General features: G+C 36.7%; 3 protein-coding genes and 1 long non-coding RNA gene across 5 annotated transcripts in view; 2 read left to right on the top strand and 2 right to left on the bottom strand.

Annotated features, from left to right (window-relative positions):
• The window catches only part of LOC134671863 (ejaculatory bulb-specific protein 3-like), a 46,830-nt gene that overhangs the window by 17,006 nt on the left and 7,754 nt on the right, over positions 1-22,070 (bottom strand). Inside the window, exon 1 of one of the 2 annotated variants that reach the window (XM_063529721.1) lies at positions 19,646-19,650. The exons of the other annotated variant lie outside the window; for it this stretch is intronic. The gene's annotated coding sequence lies outside the window, so the exon portion shown is untranslated. Of the gene's footprint in view, positions 1-19,645; positions 19,651-22,070 lie in introns of those variants that run through there. 2 annotated transcript variants of the gene reach the window in all.
• LOC134672212 (uncharacterized) lies at positions 1,002-11,313 on the bottom strand. Its single transcript, XM_063530113.1, has 4 exons — positions 11,123-11,313; positions 10,139-10,323; positions 2,704-2,902; positions 1,002-1,549 (listed from the first exon to the last, which is right to left on the bottom strand). The coding sequence occupies exons 1-4, from the start codon at positions 11,304-11,306 to the stop codon at positions 1,362-1,364; spliced, it is 756 nt and encodes a 251-aa protein (XP_063386183.1). The 5' UTR covers positions 11,307-11,313; the 3' UTR covers positions 1,002-1,361.
• LOC134671881 (uncharacterized) lies at positions 13,928-18,330 on the top strand. Its single transcript, XR_010099280.1, has 7 exons — positions 13,928-13,998; positions 15,152-15,203; positions 16,421-16,456; positions 16,938-16,961; positions 17,078-17,110; positions 17,731-17,754; positions 18,180-18,330. It is a non-coding gene; the product is annotated as an uncharacterized LOC134671881 (long non-coding RNA).
• LOC134671856 (uncharacterized) lies at positions 20,254-22,067 on the top strand. The gene is made up of 2 exons (XM_063529710.1): positions 20,254-20,605; positions 20,834-22,067. Exons 1-2 carry the CDS (start codon positions 20,564-20,566, stop codon positions 21,218-21,220), a joined length of 429 nt encoding a protein of 142 aa, XP_063385780.1. The 5' UTR covers positions 20,254-20,563; the 3' UTR covers positions 21,221-22,067.

The raw sequence follows: 22,070 nt of genomic DNA, 5'->3' as shown, positions 1-22,070 counted from the left end.
TCTAATCTAAAGGCAGTCAGTTAACATTTCGAGTAGAAAAATCGAAAAAACTTTACAGCAATATTCCTCCTAGCAGTGACTAAGGTACAACTTACAATCAAATAAATCAGGCGCGTATTTGCTTCTTATAATTGTTACAATTTTCAATTTTCCTTTGGTTCATTGTCTATAATAGAATCACTGTGTTACTTTTGCACTATAGCAAGGAACTGTACGTACGGCTATTTGTGTTACAATTCGCTATATATAATTATTAATTACAGTAATTCATCATCTTCATCATCATTCTAATAGCCTCCAGCGCCCACTGCTGGGCATAGGCTTCGAGTACGCCACTTATCCCGGTCTTGGGCTAATCTCATTCAAGTGCCCCGCGTTTTTCCGAATGTCATCCACCCAACGAGCCAAGCCAATGGACGCCACGGCCAAGCGCTTCTTTCATCCGAAAGCGGCCACAAATTATTTAATTACAGTACACCTTACAACCGTTTTCCACATTTTAATTCTTACGCGACTCTCACAAAATGGCATAAGGCATTACCTATTTACTCATGGTGTTGAGCTAACGGCAAAGCGGTCTACATTGTTTAGACCAGTAACTAGGAACATATTATTATTATTATTTATTATTCAGAGCCCACTGTGTCCCACTGCTGGGCAAAGGCCTCCCCCCTCTTTCTCCACTCGTCTCTATTTAGTGCAATATCTGGCCAGCCTCTCAAGAAGAAGTCCAAGTTATCCCGCCATCGCCGACGAGGCCTGCCGGCTCCGCGGTTAGACTCGTGGGGCTCCCACTCTGTGGTTAACTTGGCCCACAAGTCGTCCAGCATTCGGCAGACATGACCATTGACCATAGGAACATATAAAATAATATATATTAGACTTTCACCCTGCTGATGGTACTTCCCGGAACAGCACAAACCATACACCACCATTTAACAGGTATATAAATACGCTTATATTTATCATTATTTTGTCAGTATAAAATAAAACAAAACCTCTTAACTTTAAAGTAATTTATTTACAAAACATTAAATCACAGTAACGCTTTGATTCTTCACATCGTTAATAATCACGAAATTCCGCGAAATTGTCTAAAGTTGTCCCGTACAAACGCAAATTTTCTCAAAATTTTCAAGTACTATAGGATAGAAGTTCTCTTTTTTATGACAAATAGTCAAAAATAAGCCCAGAAAAAAAATCACCAAAATATAATTCTAATACACAAAATAGACAACGCGAAAACTCGCATGCCATCAGTGTCATTACATTGCGGGTTTTGATCGTCCGTCTAAATCAGCCCTAAAATGCGTTTGTAGGTACGGGACAGCCCGTGGAATGGTCCTAAAACACCAGCTGTTCTAGTCTGTTGAAGCCAGGAACTTGCCAAAGGACTCTTTGTACTTGCCCTCAGGGTCATGGAGCTGGACCAGCTGCTCCCACTCGTTGGGCAGCTGCTTCTGGAGGGCTCTGATGACGGTGCGGACGATCTGGCGCTGCTTGGGGGTGCACTTGCCGCAGGTCGTCGCTACGGCCTCGGGGAGGATCTCTGATGATTAGAAAGAGAAACATGTTGGACATGTTGTAATAGTAACTTATTAATATAACCTTGAAAGAATCAAAAAATTCAAACCCCTTATAATTTCATGAATACATGTGAAGGGTAGAGGTTAAAAATTAAAATAAATGCAGTTATAAATTGACTGGTACAGAACAACCTGCACTTAGTCTAAGAGTGACATTCCATTTCCAACTGCAGCTGCAATACTGTTCATTTTACTATGGAAATTGACAATGACAGCAAAGCGTTTCCATAGTAAAATGAACAGTATTGCAGCTGCAGTTGGAAATGGAATGTCACTTTAAATAAGAATTAGGGCAAGTTACACTAACCACTGTTAGAGGAATAATCAACATTAAGTACTCAGAAATGAAGTATTAAAACTTCCTAAGGTGGCCACTGACGAGCCTTCCAACAGTCCAAATAGCGTGGCTGCAATCTAAAATCGGTCTGTGAATGTCATAAACGTACAATGTTTAATATTAGGATGCCGTCCATTTCAATGAATCCATTGTAACGGCATCCATTTGGAAGGCTCGTCAGTGGCCTGTTCTATACATTAAAATGTAATAAAATTTTATAATCGATTTAATGTAGACATGCGGTTTGGTGCAACCGACATATATCATCATTGGTTTCGTCAATTTCTGAACAAGAAGAGGTCTTTAGCGGGCGAGTTAGGTGGTTTATCGTCTTACTTAGTTACTTACTAGTTTGACGCGATGACCCAAAATGAGTCTTGGCCTCCAATACAAGAGCACGCCATTTTACTCGGTCCTGCGCGGATTCACGCCAGTTTTCACTGACGCCGAGCTCCCGACGATTGCCTTCACTCGATCCGCCCACCTATACTTAAGACGACCTAGATTTATCGTCGTCGACTGCTCGTCATAATATAATCCATCATCATCTTCAAATCAGCCAGAGGACGTCCACTGTTGGACATAGGCCTCCCCCAAAGAGTGAGAGTGAGAACGGTCCCTCATTGTGGGACCGTTCTTGCGACACCTGCTTCCAGCGGACTCCCGCGACCTTTACCAGGTCGTCAGTCCACCTTGTGGGGGTCTACCCACGCTGCGCCTTCTGGTACGTGGTCGCCACTCGAGAACCTTTCATAATAAAAATAATTAAAGGTAAGTTACTCTTAAAACTGGCTCCTTCGGCGGTGCAGCTGCCCTTGCTGAGCAGACACATCGTATACGCCTTCATCAGGCGTTGGTTCCCAGTCAACGTCTGCACGTCAAAGTTGTCGTATTTGGAGTCGTAGTAATCGCCATCAGGACGCGCGAACGCCACCGCCGCTATCACGGAGAGGACTACGAACAGCTGCATGTTTAGGTACTGGAAAATAAGCACTTAATTAATTTTGTATCAAGCAGAAACGCCTGCGATCGATGCTATTTTAGGCTCATTTAGACGATACGAGAACTCGCATGCGAGTATCTTTACAATTTTAAATGAACTTCTTTTTATATGTAGGTACTTGGGTACGGAGTGAAGTAATAACGAAATGCAAGACATCTTGAATTGTAATGAGCTCGTTTATTCTGGCAGCCATTAAAAAAATATTAGGTAGGTATTTCTAATGAGCAGCCAAAAAATAATACAGGTATGGTAGGTAAAACTACACTGTTGCTATATATTACAACCTAGCAGTTTCAATTAAACACCATGCATTATGTAGGTATGTATAGCACCTTATAAAGCAATGAATCCTAGAAGGTGAGTCCTGGATCAAGTAGTGAAGGCATTAAGATTATTTTAATCATTTTATGGCTTCAGTATTTAATAGGTTTATTTTCTGGAACTAGATGTAACACTATTTTGACTCCAAGGGAATGTAAAATAGATTAAGAGTGTTCTTGTAAATGATTAGCGTATCTTGTACAAACTATAGCTACATATAAATCTATCAAAACTATTCCAAACATCTGTTAGATTACCGATAGGTAGTTAAATTATGTTGTCCTTCTGAACTTTCATAAGTTTTTCACTTGCATTCCATGGGGGCATAAGGTCCACTGGCCACCTAATTCCAATAATATAATTGGTAGAGATGAGTACAAAACTGTATTATATGTCTCAAATATATGATAATTATTAATATAATTTTAACACTTACCCACTTAGAACTGTCGCCTCAAATGTACAAGTTAAACTGTTTATCCAATTGTTTGTATAAGCTTTATATATTTCTCGCTTAAGTCTTGATCCTTGAGCCGAGTTCATATGAGCAGCCGAACACATCAAAACATAATGAACATACCTTGACTGACACTAAAAAAACTAAAGTTAATGATTAATCGAAAGATAACCATCAAAAACTCAAATATTCTCATTTGCATGCTTCAAATTTAATCTTTAAATTCAAGTAAATAAAGTTGAGTTTTAATCGGTGTTACCAGTAAAATGCGCATTTTCGAAGTATTGCAGAACAGAAACAGAAGAAACCAAAGTGTATTTTTGGGCGTTTTTTGTATCCTCTACGAGTAGGTACCTATGACACGTACGATGTTCGATAGTACAATGTCGTTTAACAGGGACAAACAATGACGTAGGTATAATCTCGTATAATAAAATGTTATTATTTTTGACGGACATAAGCTGCCGTATTCGAACTTCAAGATATTCACAAGAGACGACACGTACTAGATCCATTCTAGATACGTTATAGTTTAGATATCAACTAGTTCTCTTTTGCAGCGCAATTTGGGCAACCAATGTCACTTTTACGTTAGATAGAGTAAGATATCTATTAGATGTGAATTGGATCTCTAAGTCATATCCTGTGGAAATCGTCCAAGTTCTCCAGAATCGCGCAAATGTCAAATTTGACAGGTTAGATCTTAAACATATCGTTATCGTATCTTGGTGATATCTAAAAGATATCTAATAGATATCTATTTCAAAATCCGAATCGGGCCCACAGTGATTTACAGTGAAGCTCTTATAGATCCAGGCTATTGTGTTTGCGGTTAAAAGATCCTCATACATAATTATGAGTGATTTATTACTTTATGTTAGAATTATTTCTGTTATGACTGACGTGTATATACAAAGTACATTTTAAGAATGTGTTAAGACATTAAGTTTAGCTTATTTGCAAAAAACTAAAATAATGAAAATACATACAGGGTGTCCCAGAAATCGACGTCAAGCCGTAAACGGATGATAGACCAAGTCATAACAGTTATCATAAAAATACAAAAAAAAAACCAACTCATGTTTAAAAATTATGGTCTCTTTAATAATTCACAAAAAAATCCACACCCTGTAAATGGTTCTTTAACTCTGGTTACCACAAATTCCATAATTTATTCTAATTTTTTTATTATTGTGTAATCTTGAATAATTAATCTATCATCCGTTTACGGCTTGACGTCCAATTCTGGGACAACCTGTACATGCATTTCCGACGTTATAAATATTATATTTTCGCTAGTTCACTTTTAAGGGTTTACCTAGTCAACTAGCAAAAATACTGTATAGTCAGTAAAGATGACTGTAAGACTTGAGTGAGGTTACATTAGTTACATAGTCGGAATATAAAATTTGCATTCTAGGTATCTACATAACCCGAATTCATACACAGTACGATTGCCATTACGTAAAAGTGACAAGTAAGGTTTTACTCAGCATTGCTTATGTATAGGTAAAACCTACATTTAGAAATTCTGAAAACAATTGAGGTGAAATGTCATGGACATTATATTATCTCATCGTTTATAGCAGAGCAAAAACAATATATTTTGTTGATTTAGCACCGACTGTACTTTTGAAAGTCAAGAGTCATCTCAAGAAATCGTTATTAAAAACCCAATGAGGTTTTTTTTACCTTCGGTCTTCATCGTCAATACAGCTTAGCAGTAGATACCTAACCTACCATTGCGTTATCGCCAGTTACGCAGAAATATGTATTAAGTTTCAACTTAATATGTATAGATAGACCGACCGCTTAAATGAGTTCTCGCCTGCGCGGTACGGGGGCGACGGGGCGGGACGACTAAGGGTGGCGGGGAAGGTGCGGGGCCGGGCCGCCCTCGTCGCCCCCGTCCCGCGCAGGCGAGGACTCATTTAAGCGGTCGGTCTATAGGTATACCGGGTATGGCCTGTAATATGAGCAAAAAACTAAACTGTAGGCTGTACTCCTCATACAGACCAACATTTGTTCAGCGACTTTTAAAAATAGCTTGTGGTTTGATTTTTAATACACTTTAAAGTTTATTCTAAGACGCAATGTATTGCGAATTTTATTATGTTTAAGGCGTGACAAGCAACGTCAATCACAATGATATGGCGTGGCGATGGCGTCCATTGAAGATAATATTTATTTTGTATGAAAAATAGGAAGTCTGAATACTTCATAATTTTTAAAAGTTGTTGAACAAAAGTGTCACCGTTTGAGTAGTACAATCTATGTTTTAATTATTTGCTCATGTTAGCGGCCACACCCGGTATAGGTAATACGTAGGTATAGGTATAGGTAGGTATTTAATTAATAGCAGGTAAGGGGCATTCGGGTAAATTAGACACCCTGTAAATCATTTGGGCTCAAACGTATAGTTAAGTAGATCAAGGGAACACTTCAAGTACCTACTATAGGCACCCCTATTGTAATTTTGCTACTTTTAATGCTAATTCGTGCATTTGCTGTAGAAATGCTGATAAAGCATATAAAATCATGTCATTTTAAATTTGTTTGTGAAGTTGTTTTATTCATAAAAATATAATATATTTATAACTAGCTGTGCCCGCGGCTTCGCCCGCGTGGAATTCGGTCTGTGTCAGTAAGCGGCTAATTTCTAATCCTAATTTCTCTCCCTCTCCCCTGGAGGCGGAACTTGAAGTAAAGTTGACAGATGGATATGCTAGAGGACTGTAGTCCAGATAAAATATTTTAAGATATTTTGATGCCCTAAGCATTTCTAGACCATGGTGCCCCCTCTCCCTAGGGTCATCAAGATTACATTGAAATTTTTTGGTAAATTGAGTGACGTTCATTGCCGCATTACAGCTGAGAATGGAAATCAGTCATATCATTTTTTCACGAAAATTGACAGTGCTGCAGCAGTAACGTTGCAACAGAAAACCTAATGCTGCTGTAGTCGCCATATCTTAGAATGTAATTGAAAACGCGAGCGAAGCAGCAGTAACGTAGTAACAGAGTAATGCTGCTGCAGTCGCCATCCGAATGTCACTTTTGTAATATCTCAGGAAGTAATAGAAAACGTGAGCGAAGCGAGCGCGAAAATTTTTCGATATAAAAAACGCAATTTGATAGACAGATGTACATTTTTACTTTTAGTATGGAAATCAAACACATCATTCTATCACGAAAATTGACAGTGCTGCAGCAGTAACGTTGCAAGAGAATAATGCTGCTGCAGTCGCCACCCGAATGTCACCTTTATTATACCTTAGAAAGTAATTGAAAACGCGAGCGAAGCGAGCGCGAAATAATTTCGATATAAAAAACGCAATTTGATAGACAGTTGTACATTTTTACTTTTAGTATGGAAATCAGTTACATCATTTTATCATTAAAATTGACAGTGCTGCAGCAGTAACGTTGCAACAAAGTAATGCTGCTGCAGTCGCCACCTGAATGTCACCTTTATCATATGTTAGAAAGTGATTGAAAACGCAAGCGAAGCGAGCGCGAAAATTTTTCGATAAAAAAAATGCAATTTGATAGACAGTTGTAGATTTTTACTTTTAGTATGGAAATCAGTTATATCATTTTATCACAAAAATTTACAGTGCTGCAGTAGTAACGTTGCAACAGAATAATGCTGCTGCAGTCACCACCTGAATGTCGCCTTTACCATATCTTAGAAAGTGATTGAAAACGCGAGCGAAGCGAGCGCGAAAATGTTTCGATAAAAAACGCAATTTTATAGACAGTTGTAGATTTTTACTTTTAGTATGGAAATCATTTACATCATTTTATCATGAAAATTTACAGTGCTGCAGCAGTAACGTTGCAACAGAGTAATGCTGCTGCATTCGCCACCCGAATGTCACCTTTATCAGACCTTAGAAAGTTATTAATACGCGAGCGAAGCGAGCGCGAAAATTTTTCGATATAAAAAACACAATTTGATAGACAGTTGTACATTTTTACTTTTAGTTCCAACCAGGCGCGAATCCAGGATTTCATACAGAGAAGGGATGGGACAGTTTTTTATCAGCCTAGCTTCGCATAGGGCTCGATATTTAAGGGTCTCAGCGAGGTTGTTTGATGCAAGAGAGGTGAAAAGATGCAAGAAAGCAGAGCTTGGAATTGACCAAGTGAATTGAATTGGCGAAGTGTGAGCAAGGCAGAAGGCCCAGCTGCGAAAGAGGAAAGCTTGGATTTGGATCCACGCCCAAGTGTAATTAAAGCAGAAGATCAACTTTGCCGTAAGGTAGAAGGCCTCGCATAAGACCTAACGCCGAACTGCAAAAGAGTGGCTTGAAATCGAATCTATGCATGTAATCACGTCTCTTCTACTGCTCGCTCTTTGGCTTCACTCGAAAGCGCTACTCGTTTAATTTTGTTGTATCATTAAATCAACATAATTATTCCATAATTTTTTTTGATATACGTACCCTCTCTTCTAAACTTAGAGTTAATTTGGCAAAATCCTTCCTCGGTGGCTTATTCATGTCAACACGTATTAAATTCAGCGCCATCTGTTAGTTTACCAGGGTACTCTATAGTGGTAGCACATATTTGAATAAAGTTTGCCCCTCCTTCCTAAGTAGCGCCATAAGATTCAGGGGCAAACTTAAGTCAATCGAGGGTTTTGGCTACCCCCCCTTTTAGGGGTTGAATTTTTATAGCCTAAAACCTGGCCGGGGATTTTCTCGACAGATTAGTAAAGTTTTCATCAAAATACGTTCAGCCGTTTTCACGTGATGCGCGTTCAAATAAACAGACAAACAGATAAACAGATAAACAGACAAACAGACAAAAATTCTAAAAACTTTTGGAACGTGTTCTGTTATCGATTCTAAGTATCCCCAGCCAACTTTTTTTCAAATATCTTCCATGTACAGAGTTTCGACCGTCTTCAGCTTTATTATATGTATAGATATTATTATAGGACTTAAACAAACTTGCTGGAACAACCTATATAAGTATATAAGTACAGTCACTTGCATTAATATGTTACACAACGAACGCCGCAAAAATATCTGACACGATCTTATTTGTAGAGCCATAAGAGTCTGCCACGTCACGTCACGTCACATATTTTTGCGGCCTTCGAAGAGTAACTTACGCCGCGATTCGGATTTTGAAATAAATATCTATTAGGTTTTTTTTAGACATCACCAAGATACGATAACGATATGTTTAAGATGTAACCTGTCAGGTATTCTTGAGTCAGGTATTCCTGGAGATATTCTTGAGTTCCTCAGGATATGACTTAGAGATCCAATTCACATCTAATAGATATCTTACGCTATCTAACGTAAAAGTGACATTGGTTGCCCGAATTGCGCTGCAAAAGAGAACTAGTTGATATCTAAACTATAACGTATCTAGAATGAATCTATTACGTGTCGTCTCTTGTGAATATCTTGAAGTTCGAATACGGCAGATATTATTAGCAGAATACGGCAGATACTATATTGTAGGTGCGAGCAAGTGGCCTTGATTTATAATACTCTTGTTTTCGTCCCGCCTTATGATCTAATTAAATAATTTCCTTAACAAAACAGTTTGGCTTATTTATTTCCTCAAAAATATTGGCGCAATGGATCTTGATATTCTTATTTACATCTGACATATGCAACTGAAAGTCTTATTGACATCATAACCCTCCTTTTGCGTTGCCGTAGACGGGTAAAAAGTAGGTAAAAGCTATAGTTAAGCAAATTAAGCATTATAACTTCACGCTTCACTTGTTATGTTGTGTGTCTTTAAATATAAATAAAATACATCACTTGCAAAATATTCATTTATTTCAAATTGAAAACATAAAAAACACACCTCCAAAATAAATAAACAAAAATAATTTAATAACTTAAAAAAATACCTGTGATGTTCCTAGTAGAATTACTTTTCTCTTATAACAAAGTTTCCATACTAAGTTAAAAAAATAAACTTAAAACGCGGGCGAAATGTTTTTAACGCCTCGGTTTCCCCTTATATCAGTACGTTTGGCACAATATACCTACTTTGCATTTCTGTACGTATTTTTCTAATAAATATTTGGTGAGATAGTAGCTGCACCTCTATTCGCAGCATTCTACGTCAACAGGGGATCAAAGTCTAAGCCCCTATTGACGTGGCAAACAGAATCAGTACTCCATGCAGTAGTATATCTGCTGTGTTGTCAACTTATTCTTTTTATGCTGTCAGGAATGTATAGGTAATACGAGTATATAGGTACAGATGTACATAGTGCATAATTATTTTCCATCATATTTTAATCACGAAAACGTACGAACGTGTCTTGCTATTTCAGTCAGTACAAAAAGTATTGACTGAGGTTGACCGAAGTAGCATGACAAATATAAACGTTTCCGATAAAATACGACGGTAAACAACTATGCGATACCTACATCTGATTGTCTGCTTTGGCTCTAGTCAGATTCGTTGAGGAATTTGTTGAAGGCGTCATGGTACTCGTTGTTGGGGTCTTCCTTGGCGGCCAGTTCCTTCCACAGCTCAGGCAGCTTTTCCTGGAAACCCTTGGTCACAATGCGGATGAGGTGGCGTTGCTTCGGCGAGCATTTTGCGCAGCTCGTCTTTAGGGCTTCAGGGATGAGTTCTGTAGAAATAAGGAATAGTAAGTCACGTAGCAGGTATTTACTGTCAGTTCTGTCAAATCTAAACAATCTCATTGCACTCAGAATCAGTTGTTCTTCGAAGATCTACAAGTCAAAGCACAATGTTAAATGAAACTTATACAAGAAATCAATAATTTGAAAGTGTTCAACAAATGTAGGTCACAATATTTTGCAGTACTGGCCTAATGTCCGCTAGCCGCCTTAGGTTCTATTGACAAATAGGCTGGAAAGCTTATTGAAGATACGGGATTGGCAGAAGCTGCAGATGCAGAGCCTTACGGCGCGATTCGGGAAATGAATTAGACATTCACTAGATATGAAATAGTAACGATATGTGACGTTCCACGGCAAAAGATACCCTATGGTGGTTGGCGCTTACGCTATTAACGCCGCTCCAATATTATTGCGGCCATAAGGTACCTTTTGCCGTGGAACGTCACATATCGTTACTATTTCATATTTAGTGAATGTCTAATTCATTTCCCGAATCGAGCCGTTAAACACCTATTATGACCTTTGGACTTAGACCTTTTAAAATCAGCAGTGAAGAGACATCTCTTATGTAAGCATGCTCCACCCTAGACCGCATGAGACTCTGGTCAAATCCTTTAAACAATAAAAAAGATTACCCACCAGGTTAAGGACGACTCACGCTAGACCGCGCCGGGGCCAAGCCGGAGCTTCGGGTGCTTCGTTTTCTATGGAAACCTACACTTGGAAAATTACATGTCGGACGCCTCGGATCTAGATATAGTAGTTATATGTAGATAAGTAGCTTACTCTTGAAGTCGCTCCCCTCAGCCGTGCAGGGCCCCTTGTCTAAGAAGCAGTTGCCGTAGCTCTTCAGTAGACGCACGTTATCGACCAGCTCTTGTGCATCGAAGTTGTCATATCGAGTGCTGTAACCCTCGTCAGGGCGCGCCGCTGCCAGCGCCAGTATGCACAACATTAGTACTACCTTCATGATTATTCTGAAAAATAAAATGTAGTCAGGTACTTACGCATTCGATTTCTAGGTTGTACATTTTCAATTTCCTGGGCATTTTCACTTAAAAGTATGCAATTTATTTTTTTCGAATATCCATCACATAATCATGAGGACTATCAATTGAAAGAGAAAATAAATGTGTCCCAAAAAATGTCAGTTTTATAACGCATTTTCACATACATTTTGTATGGACCGTTACAAAACTGACACCCAAAATTTTTATGAAAAACTAGGGACTCTTTTTTTCTTTGTCTCGTTCAAAAGTACTCGTGATTCTGAATCTAAGTAACCCAAAAATATTATATATAATACTATTATCATTAAAAAAACAACATCATACCAACTTAAAAATTAAAATTTACGTACCAGTAATTGATTGAATCCTGACCTGTCAGCTCCCTGTTCTATAGCACTACTGACCCAACAACCTACTTGGAACCTTATATATCAAGCACTCAAGTAAATACCTGGCGAACTAAATTGATCGGCAAACGGAACGTGGGTAAATAAGGTAATGTTCCATTATCAGATGCTGACGCGGGATATCGGCAAAGTTATGTTATGGTACGTGTCAAGTGCCGATACGGACGCAAATCTGCAAGGTTTGCATTTGCACCGACGTGATAATTGATATATATTTTGTGACACTTCTTAAAGGTTGTTAGAGTTCTGTAGCAAACAGTTTAGTAGGGTTCCATACCCGTAGGGTGGCCATCGGAACCCGATACTAAGTTTACGATGTCTGATAAGTAGCCAGAACCAAAACCCTTGGAGCGCGAGGCCGAAACCGAATTGGTCGGTTTTTAGGCTTCCGTACTCAAAGGGTAAAAACGGGACCCTATTACTAAGACTCACTGTTCGTCTGTCTGTCCAAGCAGTATCTCATGAACCGTGATAGCTAGTCAGTTAACATTTTCACAGATGATATATTCCTGTTGCTGCTATAACAACAAATAAGTACTAGGTACTCGGTGGACAAATCCGACTTACATTTGTCCGGTTTTTTTTATTAAATGTAGGTTCCTATTCCGACCACGGTGAAAATAATGATTTGATTACTTTTAAATGTACCTATCTACTTATCAAAATATAAAAAAGAAGTTTTATCAGCGATTATTTAGTATATTAGACACCTACCTTACAAATACAATAACAGTAAACATTGGTGATTAGGAGGAAAAGAATTATTCTTATTGATCATCAAGGTTCTTCGCCAGTTTCCAAACAAATCTCACGGCCATTATTTATCATTATCAAGTACCTAAAACGATTCCCCAAATTCGTATTGTGTTTGTTTTGACAGCGATATTTAAGTGATCACTCATCAAGTAGTATAGCTTACTTATGCGCGATACATAGTAAACATGTTACGTAAGATGAATTAAAAAAAAAATATAACACCGGAACATTGAATTCTGGAGAACCAAAAAATACTTATGAATAATTTATAATTGATATGTATTTATGTTAGATCTACAAAAAATACAAAAAATATATTAATTATTAGAAGGGAAATGTTAAATGTTTAAGTACCTAACTTTGCACTTTTTAACTATATTGATTTCCACCAATTTCTCTCGATCGGCACTGACACACACGTTTTCTATAATTTAAATACAGTGGAACCTCGATAAATCGAACCTCGATAAGGCGAAATTCTCTTTCACACGAAATAAAGTGCCATATCATATTCCCTTCCCAACACGAACAAAAACCCATGAGGATCTCTCTAAGTCTATGCCCTCTATAAAACAAAACCTCGTTAGCACGAAGTTTTTTGCGTTTCCCTTGAAATTCGTGCTATCGAGTTTCCACTGTACCTGTACCTACAAGAAGGTAAGTACGTACTTACCCATGCTATTTCCTTTATAATATATACACGGTGTAACATGAGTAAACCGAATAATTTTAACAGCGTATTCCTGATCATATTTAGAGACAAAAATGTCTTATAAACTTAAAAAAAAACGCCTAGTTTCAGAGATAATATTAATTTAAAAATAAACAAGTTTTTGTTGTTACATAATGTAAAAGGCCTTTTTGATGGTGATGTTGCTGCTATGGGACGTAGTCTAAATATCCTTATTGATAGATGTCAAAAACTGACAAGGTTTTACGAAAAAAAAATGTAAAAATCAATTTTAAGTGACAACTTTACCAATAACATTTATTTTTTATGTACAAATACATTCAAAAAACTGAAAAAACAAAACAAAAATATATTTTTTTTGGCGAAATTGACCTAAACTCATATTACATTTTTTCCTTCTTTTGACCTCAGAAATGCGTGGTTAAAATTATTCGGTTTCCTCATGTTACACCGTGTATATCTAACGTACCTAATACTCGTAGACAGCTTCAAGACGTAATCTAACGGCTCGGCCACGACATTGAGCGACTTGCGACGGCGGGAGCGATAACCATATGTTGGAGCGTGACACAATGATCGGACCTTTCGCTCCAACCTATGGTTATCGCTTCCGCCGTCGCCAGTCGCTCGATGTCGTGGCCGAGCCGTGAGAGCGGCATGTGGTCAGGGGTTATCCGTATGTTTAAATAAGTTAATATTGACTATTATCTCGTTATAAAAGATTTGTTGAACCTCTGTAGTCACAGATCAATATTTGTGTTCGAGCAAGACGCAATTATAGCCATGAACAAAATTAATGTAAGTACTTTTTTTTAAATAAATTTGAATATGGGCCCGATTCGAATTTTGAAATCTATTAGATATCTTTTAGACATCACCAAGATACGATAACGATATGTTTAAGATCTAACCTGTCAAATTTGACATTTGCGCGATTCTGGAGATACTCTTGAACGATTTCCTCAGGATATGACTTAGAGATCCAATTCACATCTAATAGATATCTTACGCTATCTAACGTAAGAGTGACATTGGTTGCCCGAATTGCGTTGCAAAAGAGAACTAGTTGATATCTAAACTATAACGTATCTAGAATGGATCTAGTACGTGTCGTCTCTTGTGAATATCTTGAAGTTCGAATACGGCAGTATGTAGGTATAAGGTAACCATGCAGCGGGCAGGGGTTGATGATTGATAGAATTTTATATATTTTATATAATTTTTTTAAGCTTAGTTTTTAATTTTAATTTGTATTTTCTATTTTAAGGCTTTTTATTTTTTAATAAACTATACTTTGACTAAACAATACAGTGATCTCAGAATATTATCCGTACCCGGTAATTATTGTACATTTAATAAAGGTGATTAAATGACCATAATTATATTTTCATTACGTCGATGATGAACATAGCAAATTCATCAAAATAATGTGTATAAGTATTGCAAAGTACAGATTTTTTAAGTAGGTACGGTTATTAGTAGTTTATTGCCAATGAATTTTTTTTACGATAAGTATATGTACGGTACGTATACACAGATGAATATGACCACTAAAATGCGAACTAAAGTGAAAATCTTGCGTGACTTAGAAGATCATCATTATCACTACACCTTATAAATAAAACAAGTCCCCCGCCGCCGCGTCTGCACATCAAAATTTCTACCATTAAAAACCCAGTTTTTGACCTAGATTATGTTTTAAATTGTCATTTAATTTGTTGTTTTTTGTGTGGGTTTTAACGTATTAGCAAAAGATTTACCCTCGTATTCATAAACGTTTACCAAAGTTGACAAGCCGATAATAATCGTTTGTCCCGTTCCATCATACTAATACATCGGAAAGGGACAAACGATTGTCGGCTTGTTCATTTTAGTAACAATTTATGAATAAGGGGGTTAGTTTTTTATACATTGAATACCTCTTAATTAACCTGTAATTATTTGTTTCCAGTTCGTTTTGCTGCTGGTCGCTTTGTTCGCGATTACGAAGGCGCATCCTCAAGGTAAATTATATTATTAATAATCCAATACAAAATATTTATGAATGAATGAATGAATGTTTCTTTATTCAGGCAATAGTAATTACATAATTTCAAAATAAAATGCGACGTCCCACGGGTAAAGGTACCTTATGGCGGTTGGCGCTTACGCTATTATTTACGCCGCTCCAATATTATTGCGGCGCTATGCGACGTAAGCGCCAACCGCCATAAGGTACCTTTTTCGGTGGAACGTCACAAATAAATTTAAAAATAAAAAGGAATGAATAAAAATAAATTATTCTTAGCAAGCTGAGTAGTAAGCTTTTATATTCAATTATATTAATTGTTTTTACCTCCAAAGACATCGCAATTGATGTAGGTAGGTTTTAATCAAAAATATAAGTCAGAAATAATTGCGCGGTCTTAAATCTGCATATAAAATATATAAAGGTAAAAAATACTTACAATATCTTCAATACGTTTTTGTTTGAAAAAAAAACCATCACTTTTGACACTGACATACCCGATCCATGTCGTATCTTTAGCAAATTTTGACGTAACTTAAAGTTCGAATCAGGCCGTGAATTTTTTTGCGATTTACCTTTCAACTATACATATCTCACATTATTAACAGTAAGTACCTATAGTTCGTTTTTTTAGCATTAGAAAGAACTTGCAAGAAGGTAAGCGAACTTGGCAGGTCTTTTAATTGAAAAACGCTTTAAAAATCAAAAACTATTACTATTACTTATGAAAGCAGAAAAATATAAATGATCGTATTAGACTCATAATTGTTACATAATTATTTGCCGTAACTTATTTTAAATGTGTTTTTCAATTAAAAGTCACATCAAGATTGTTTACCTAATTTCTAATGCTAAAAAAACGAAGTATAAGATATTATAAAGGATAAACGAGTAAATAAATAATATACTTCACGACTTAGTAAGTAAGTAAGTAAGTAAATATTCTTTATTGCACCAATAACCATACATCTTACATACATGTAAAATTACAAAGAAATTTTAGTGTTACAATAGAACCCGGTAACAACAGGCGGTCTTATCGCTAAAAAGCGATCTCTTCCAGACAACCTTTGGGTAGCAGGAAATGTGTAACTCAAACAAAAGTCAACAGGTAGTGCACGGAGTGAAATATGGAGACTATTAAACACAAACACACATATTACATACTACTTATACAACTATTACAATACGACTTATTGTTTATTGTTGCAGGAGTGAACGTAGTTGATCAGGCGGGAGGCGGTGGAGGTAAATAGAGTAAGACCAAGAAACGTCTGCAGCGATTATGATAGTCCACGGAGCTAATATTTGTGATGAACACACAAATAAATGCCCTTACCAGCATTCGAACCCGGGACCTAAAATGTGACGTTCCACGGCAAAAGGTACCTTATGGCGGCTGGCGTTTACGTCGTATAGCGCCGCAATAATATTGGAGCGGCGTTAATAATAACGTAAGCGCCAACCACCATAAGGTACCTTTACCCGTGGGACGTCACAATTTTTTTTTAGCACTATAATTAGGTAGGTACGTACACAGATCCATTTAACACGTGCAGGCACAGTCAATTGCACTATTAGCGGATATAACAATGCACCAGAAGTACTTACATATATCTACCACACTTTATTTACTATTTCTGTTGAAAGCCATATAGTAGACGTTTTGGACTCGTATGTTTTAATTAAACACCTATTCAAAATGTAATAATAAACGTCTTTGTTTCAGTGAGCGTCGTTGATAACAACCCAGGTAATATGATACATACACACAGACATACATCTTTCTAAAGATTAAATTGAATATAATGAGTAAAATACTACTGTTAGGTATATAAATTATTTTAAAATGGTTTTTTTCTTTTACAGGCTACGTACATGTAGTAGACGGAGAACATCAAGGTAACAAACCTACCTACACCTACTATAGTAAAAATTTATTTATTACGGATAAATATGTGCAGAAGGAGGGAACCTTATGTAAAAATCACGCGTCTGTAGGAACTGATCCAAATATGGACCAGTACCGGATATGATGGTCGTTCTTGTCTACGTGACAGCGTGATAAAACTGTGTCCTTCACTTTCTATCCCACGTTGTTGTTAAAAAGTGACAGTTATTTTATCACGCGGATAAAGATGGATAAAGCAATCCATAATACGCCGGCTGATAAGCTGGTAACAACAGCCTAGTGCCTACGGCAACATAATAGCACTGTACATAAACGTATGTTACTTGCCGTTATCTTTCTATTGATATACACATATTTCTTACATCACATTATATCGCGAGTCATCATCAAAATTACTGGGTTCACCCAGACTTTATTCAGAACACCTAAAAGTGTAAAAAATATGTATAAATCATCTGTCAAGTCGTTTTGGTATCTAGTTGGCATTACGTTTACATATATATGGAGATACCAACACAATCAACTTCTACTAAGTATTTTTTTAACTGTTAGTATTTTCAGTCGCCATTAAAAGTAGTAATACATACTTACTTATTTTTCTTTTTTACAGTTAATGTCGTGGACAAGCCAGCAGGTACGTTACAGTACTTACCTACTAAATATATCGTTAAATTTCTTAATTTCTAATGTGTTTTTCCCCATTTAAGGCCCAATCCTGAGTATAATCTCGTAAGGCAGCCGCTAATTTTTCTATTTTTAACCTTAATTTTTTCCATTTATAACCTTATCAATAAACTTTAAAAGAAATCCTACTTTATTTAGTTTATTAAAGGTTTTAATTATACTGAAACAGTGTGCAATTTCAATGGCACATTGGGACTTAAGACGGTACTTAGGTACTCGTCTGTCGAACTGATTCCTTACTGCCACGGCATCTCCCATTTGGATTTGGATTCAATTACTTTGACGGCGAAGTAGACTAAGTAGGTATGTTTTTAATATTTATCCCATGAAAATTAACGTCCATGTCAAAATATTCAATAGGTATATTAATTTCAGGACCTCCGAACGGAGCAAGAGGTGGAGGCAACTGACTTTGAATGGAAGAACTACTACCTCTATTCTGATAGAAAACTTTAAATAAAATAACACATGCTTAATTAATTAATACAAACGCTACTTAACTTACGTGATTAAATGTTTTAGAACTGTATATAATAGCGTTATTAATATTATTTTGGCTTCGTGTAATGCATGGAGTTCAGGAATAATAAATAATGTCATTATATATTATTTACTATCCTTTTTAATTTTCAAGTGAGTGAATATCATAAGTATAACAACGTATTTTGTTTGACGGTGTGTTGAAAGGCGCAAAAAATGTTTAAAATGTTACGGCAAATATGACCGCTGAAGTAGATGACGCTGTACTGTACAATGCCGTTCATTTTGTTGTAACTGAGTTGTCAGACGTTTATTGATCAAGTGTAGGTACATCGTGTTTTAGTATGTAAGTATTTATATTTGTGACGTCCCACGGGAAAAGGTACCTTATGGCGGTTGGCGCTTACGCTATTATTAACGCCGCTCCAATATTATTGCGGCGCTATGCAACGTAAGCGCCAGCCGCCATAAGTTACCTTTTCCCGTGGAACGTCACATTTATATGCTAAAGAATGTCAAACAAAATTAATATGCACTGCACATATATATGACATATCAATTGCCCTTGAATGTAGAAATGAGTTACAAAGTACAACTTCTAACCAGTTGTAAGAGTTGCGTTGAGAGTTGAGTTGTGTGAGTGTGTGTTGTGAGCTCTAAAGACGTCAATAATTACATGCGATTTTGAATACATAGTCGGCTACTGCAAGGCATTGAATCGATCAATCAAAATCAGCAATTTATCAAAGATATATCGGTCTAGTTTGTGGATCACTATAAATACGTAAACAAGACAACAAGGTGAGAAGATGTCTTTAAACGTTTCAGGTTCAGGATACCATAATATTATAGTTCAATCTTAATCACGGATCCCACAGGGGTCCATATTGGGTCGCATAATAATTGATTGTCCTGATGTAATGTTACGCATAAAACTCATTTCACATAATTGTTACTGTGCTGGAAATATTAACGTTTCTGAAACCTAACCTACCCTATTCTACACAACCTATGCAAAATATTTTCGAAAATACTTTCTGTTTCAGCTGGAGAAAAAATATGCGAAAAGAGATTTATGCGTAACATTACCTACATTATGACAATCAATCATTATGCGATGAGATATGATCCCATGCCACAGCTTCCAAATATAAACACGTGACCCTGTATCACATACCCAGCATTATATTGTATGATATATTGAACATTGTATGTACTACCTATTGACCTGCCGAGTTGGGCAATGAGGTCAAGACCGATCGGCATCCGTGGACAAATTGGATAATAACCTCATCGTAAATAACTCGACCGTACCTATACGGTCTTTGTACCCTTTCCTGGGTAAAAAAACAGGTAAAACTTTTGAAAACCTGACAAGCTTTACTTGACTACAGGTAATTTTGAATAGGTTTTGACATGATACCTTAATTATCAAAATCTTACCAGTAAGCCAATGTGGCTTATTCCGTCATAGGACTATTCCAGACGGAATACCTAGACACTAGCTTTTTTCTGGAACAATTAACAAAATTGATAATTTCATCGACAAAGTTGCGATTGCTTTTAGTTTTAGCAATCAAAAGCAGATGTTTTTTCCTACGATTGAAAATCAAAGAAATATGTATACGCTCGTGAACGGAATCGCCCCTATGACGGAATTAGCCACATGACCTTACCTATTTTCATGGAGTTTATGAGATACTCCTAAAATAAACCTGTTTTAGCTATTAGTAGAGTATAAAACAAAAAACGATGCAGAACCCTATTAGCACAAATATTTACAGCCAATTCAGTAGCCGGCCTCAAGTAAAACACTATACTAATAATACGTTTTAACTTCTAAACAAGCCTCGTTATACTAATCCACAGTCATTCTTATTAATCGGCGTGCCTCTAAACGGTTTGAAAGGCGATCAGTTCGTCTCTCTCCAATACTTTAACAATAACAGAGACATCGATGCAGTGACGTGCCGTTTTTTAGAGGTAACAGCCTTAGTTGCGACACGAGCGGAGGAGGTAACCGCGCAGTTATGTTGACAAACAGTCAGTCTTTCGCGTTTGCGAGATATATTTTATTTGATAGTACTATTAACAATCAGTTTTGTGATCAATGGAGCATCTTCAATATTCTCGGTGACATCACGCACTAAAGGAGACCAACTAACTTTAATTGGATGCGACGAGGTCTGCTCGAGGCGGCTGTTTCTATACGACTCCGCTTGCGACACTCGCCTCAAGCAGTAAAATATATTTAAAACTCTTGTTGATATTGACAAAACATGACCCAGTACATCGCTGGCTTGATCTTTGCGCTAGTCCTGGTGAGTTTACATAATCTTAACTAATATTTGACGTCTATTTAACACTCAAAACCTAAACGACGAATGCCTTTTGCATTTAACCAATAATTCGTCGATAAACGTAATGTTATGGCGTGCTACTTTAGTTGAAAAGGCGTAACTGCCATTATAAGTTTTATAAGAATATGCTTTTTAGATTCGGTTTAACTCGATATCAAACCAGTTTGGTGACTTTTGTTTCGATTGCAGGCCGCTTTTATGGTCGTCTGGTTTGCTTACTGCATGTTCGTAAGGGAACGGCATAAGGACGAGCATCATTACAACATTTCGGATATAATAAAGAGGAATACGATACTATCAGAGCTTGAAGCTTGCGAGACGACAGAAGAGAAGAAGAGTGGGAGTGGGATGGTAGCTGGTGTATTTATTCTTCCGTCGCGGCATAAGCATAAGGAAAAGGAGAAGGAAGATAAAGATGGTTACGACAAAAGGCCAGATTATCCGGAGAGTCCAGTGCCTTTACAACTAAGTACGGAGAAGCTAGTGGAATTGTTAAACGACGGTGAGAAAGATGACTTTTATAAGGACGGCACGCTTGAGATAGGCTCTAATGCGACTTATATTAGTGATGTTTAGGTATTATTATGTAGCATAGTGCCATTTTCAACCAAAAGACTACTTGTCGGTTGTCAATAAAGCGCTATTTTCATATAACTTCAATATAAAATCAACATTATCGACAACCGACAATGTTACCACGTTTCCATCTTTTTAGAAAACGTCACATATCTCTTCGTAAGAACCAGTGAAATCTCTACAGTTCCCATTAAAATCGAAATTTTGCTATCTGCCTCTATCGCTCGAATACGCAAGAGCGACGGAGAGGCAAATAGACGGGCAAACAAACGAAGTTCTTGGTTCATAATAATTATTTTGATAACATACTCTCCTACTAATATGGTGGTGCATTTAAATAATGCATTATTATTGTGCGAATCTTTATACAAAAGCACACAAAAGTACTTGGACGTTTTAATTGAGCCGATGAATGAAGCCATGCTGCTGATGTTTAATTGCCATTGTGTAATATGTAGCCAGTGACAAAATGTTGTAAGTTCATATTAAACACATATTTCATGGTTGCATGTCGAGATTATTGAGTATAATTACCTAACGTGCACCTAATTTGAACTCTCTGTATGCTGCAGAGGAAAAATACATATATACGTATTACGTATACTTAAATATAAATACTAATATATAAAATAGGAATTAATAAATTGTATGAATTATCACGTAACAAAGTTGATACTAAGGCTAATATTTTTAATTTTATAGAGATTTTTTATAATATTAAAACCAAATACAAAATGTTCTCATTTTATATTTCACCTTACATTTAAATATAACCCCTGTATTTAAGCAAAATAATATATTTTCACACGATTGCAAAGACTTGCAAATAAATTTTAAATAAACATAACCA

This window comes from Cydia fagiglandana, chromosome 16, assembly GCF_963556715.1.
Source record: "Cydia fagiglandana chromosome 16, ilCydFagi1.1, whole genome shotgun sequence".
Classification (NCBI taxonomy): domain Eukaryota; kingdom Metazoa; phylum Arthropoda; class Insecta; order Lepidoptera; family Tortricidae; genus Cydia; species Cydia fagiglandana.
This window is presented reverse-complemented; position numbering and strand designations above follow the sequence as displayed.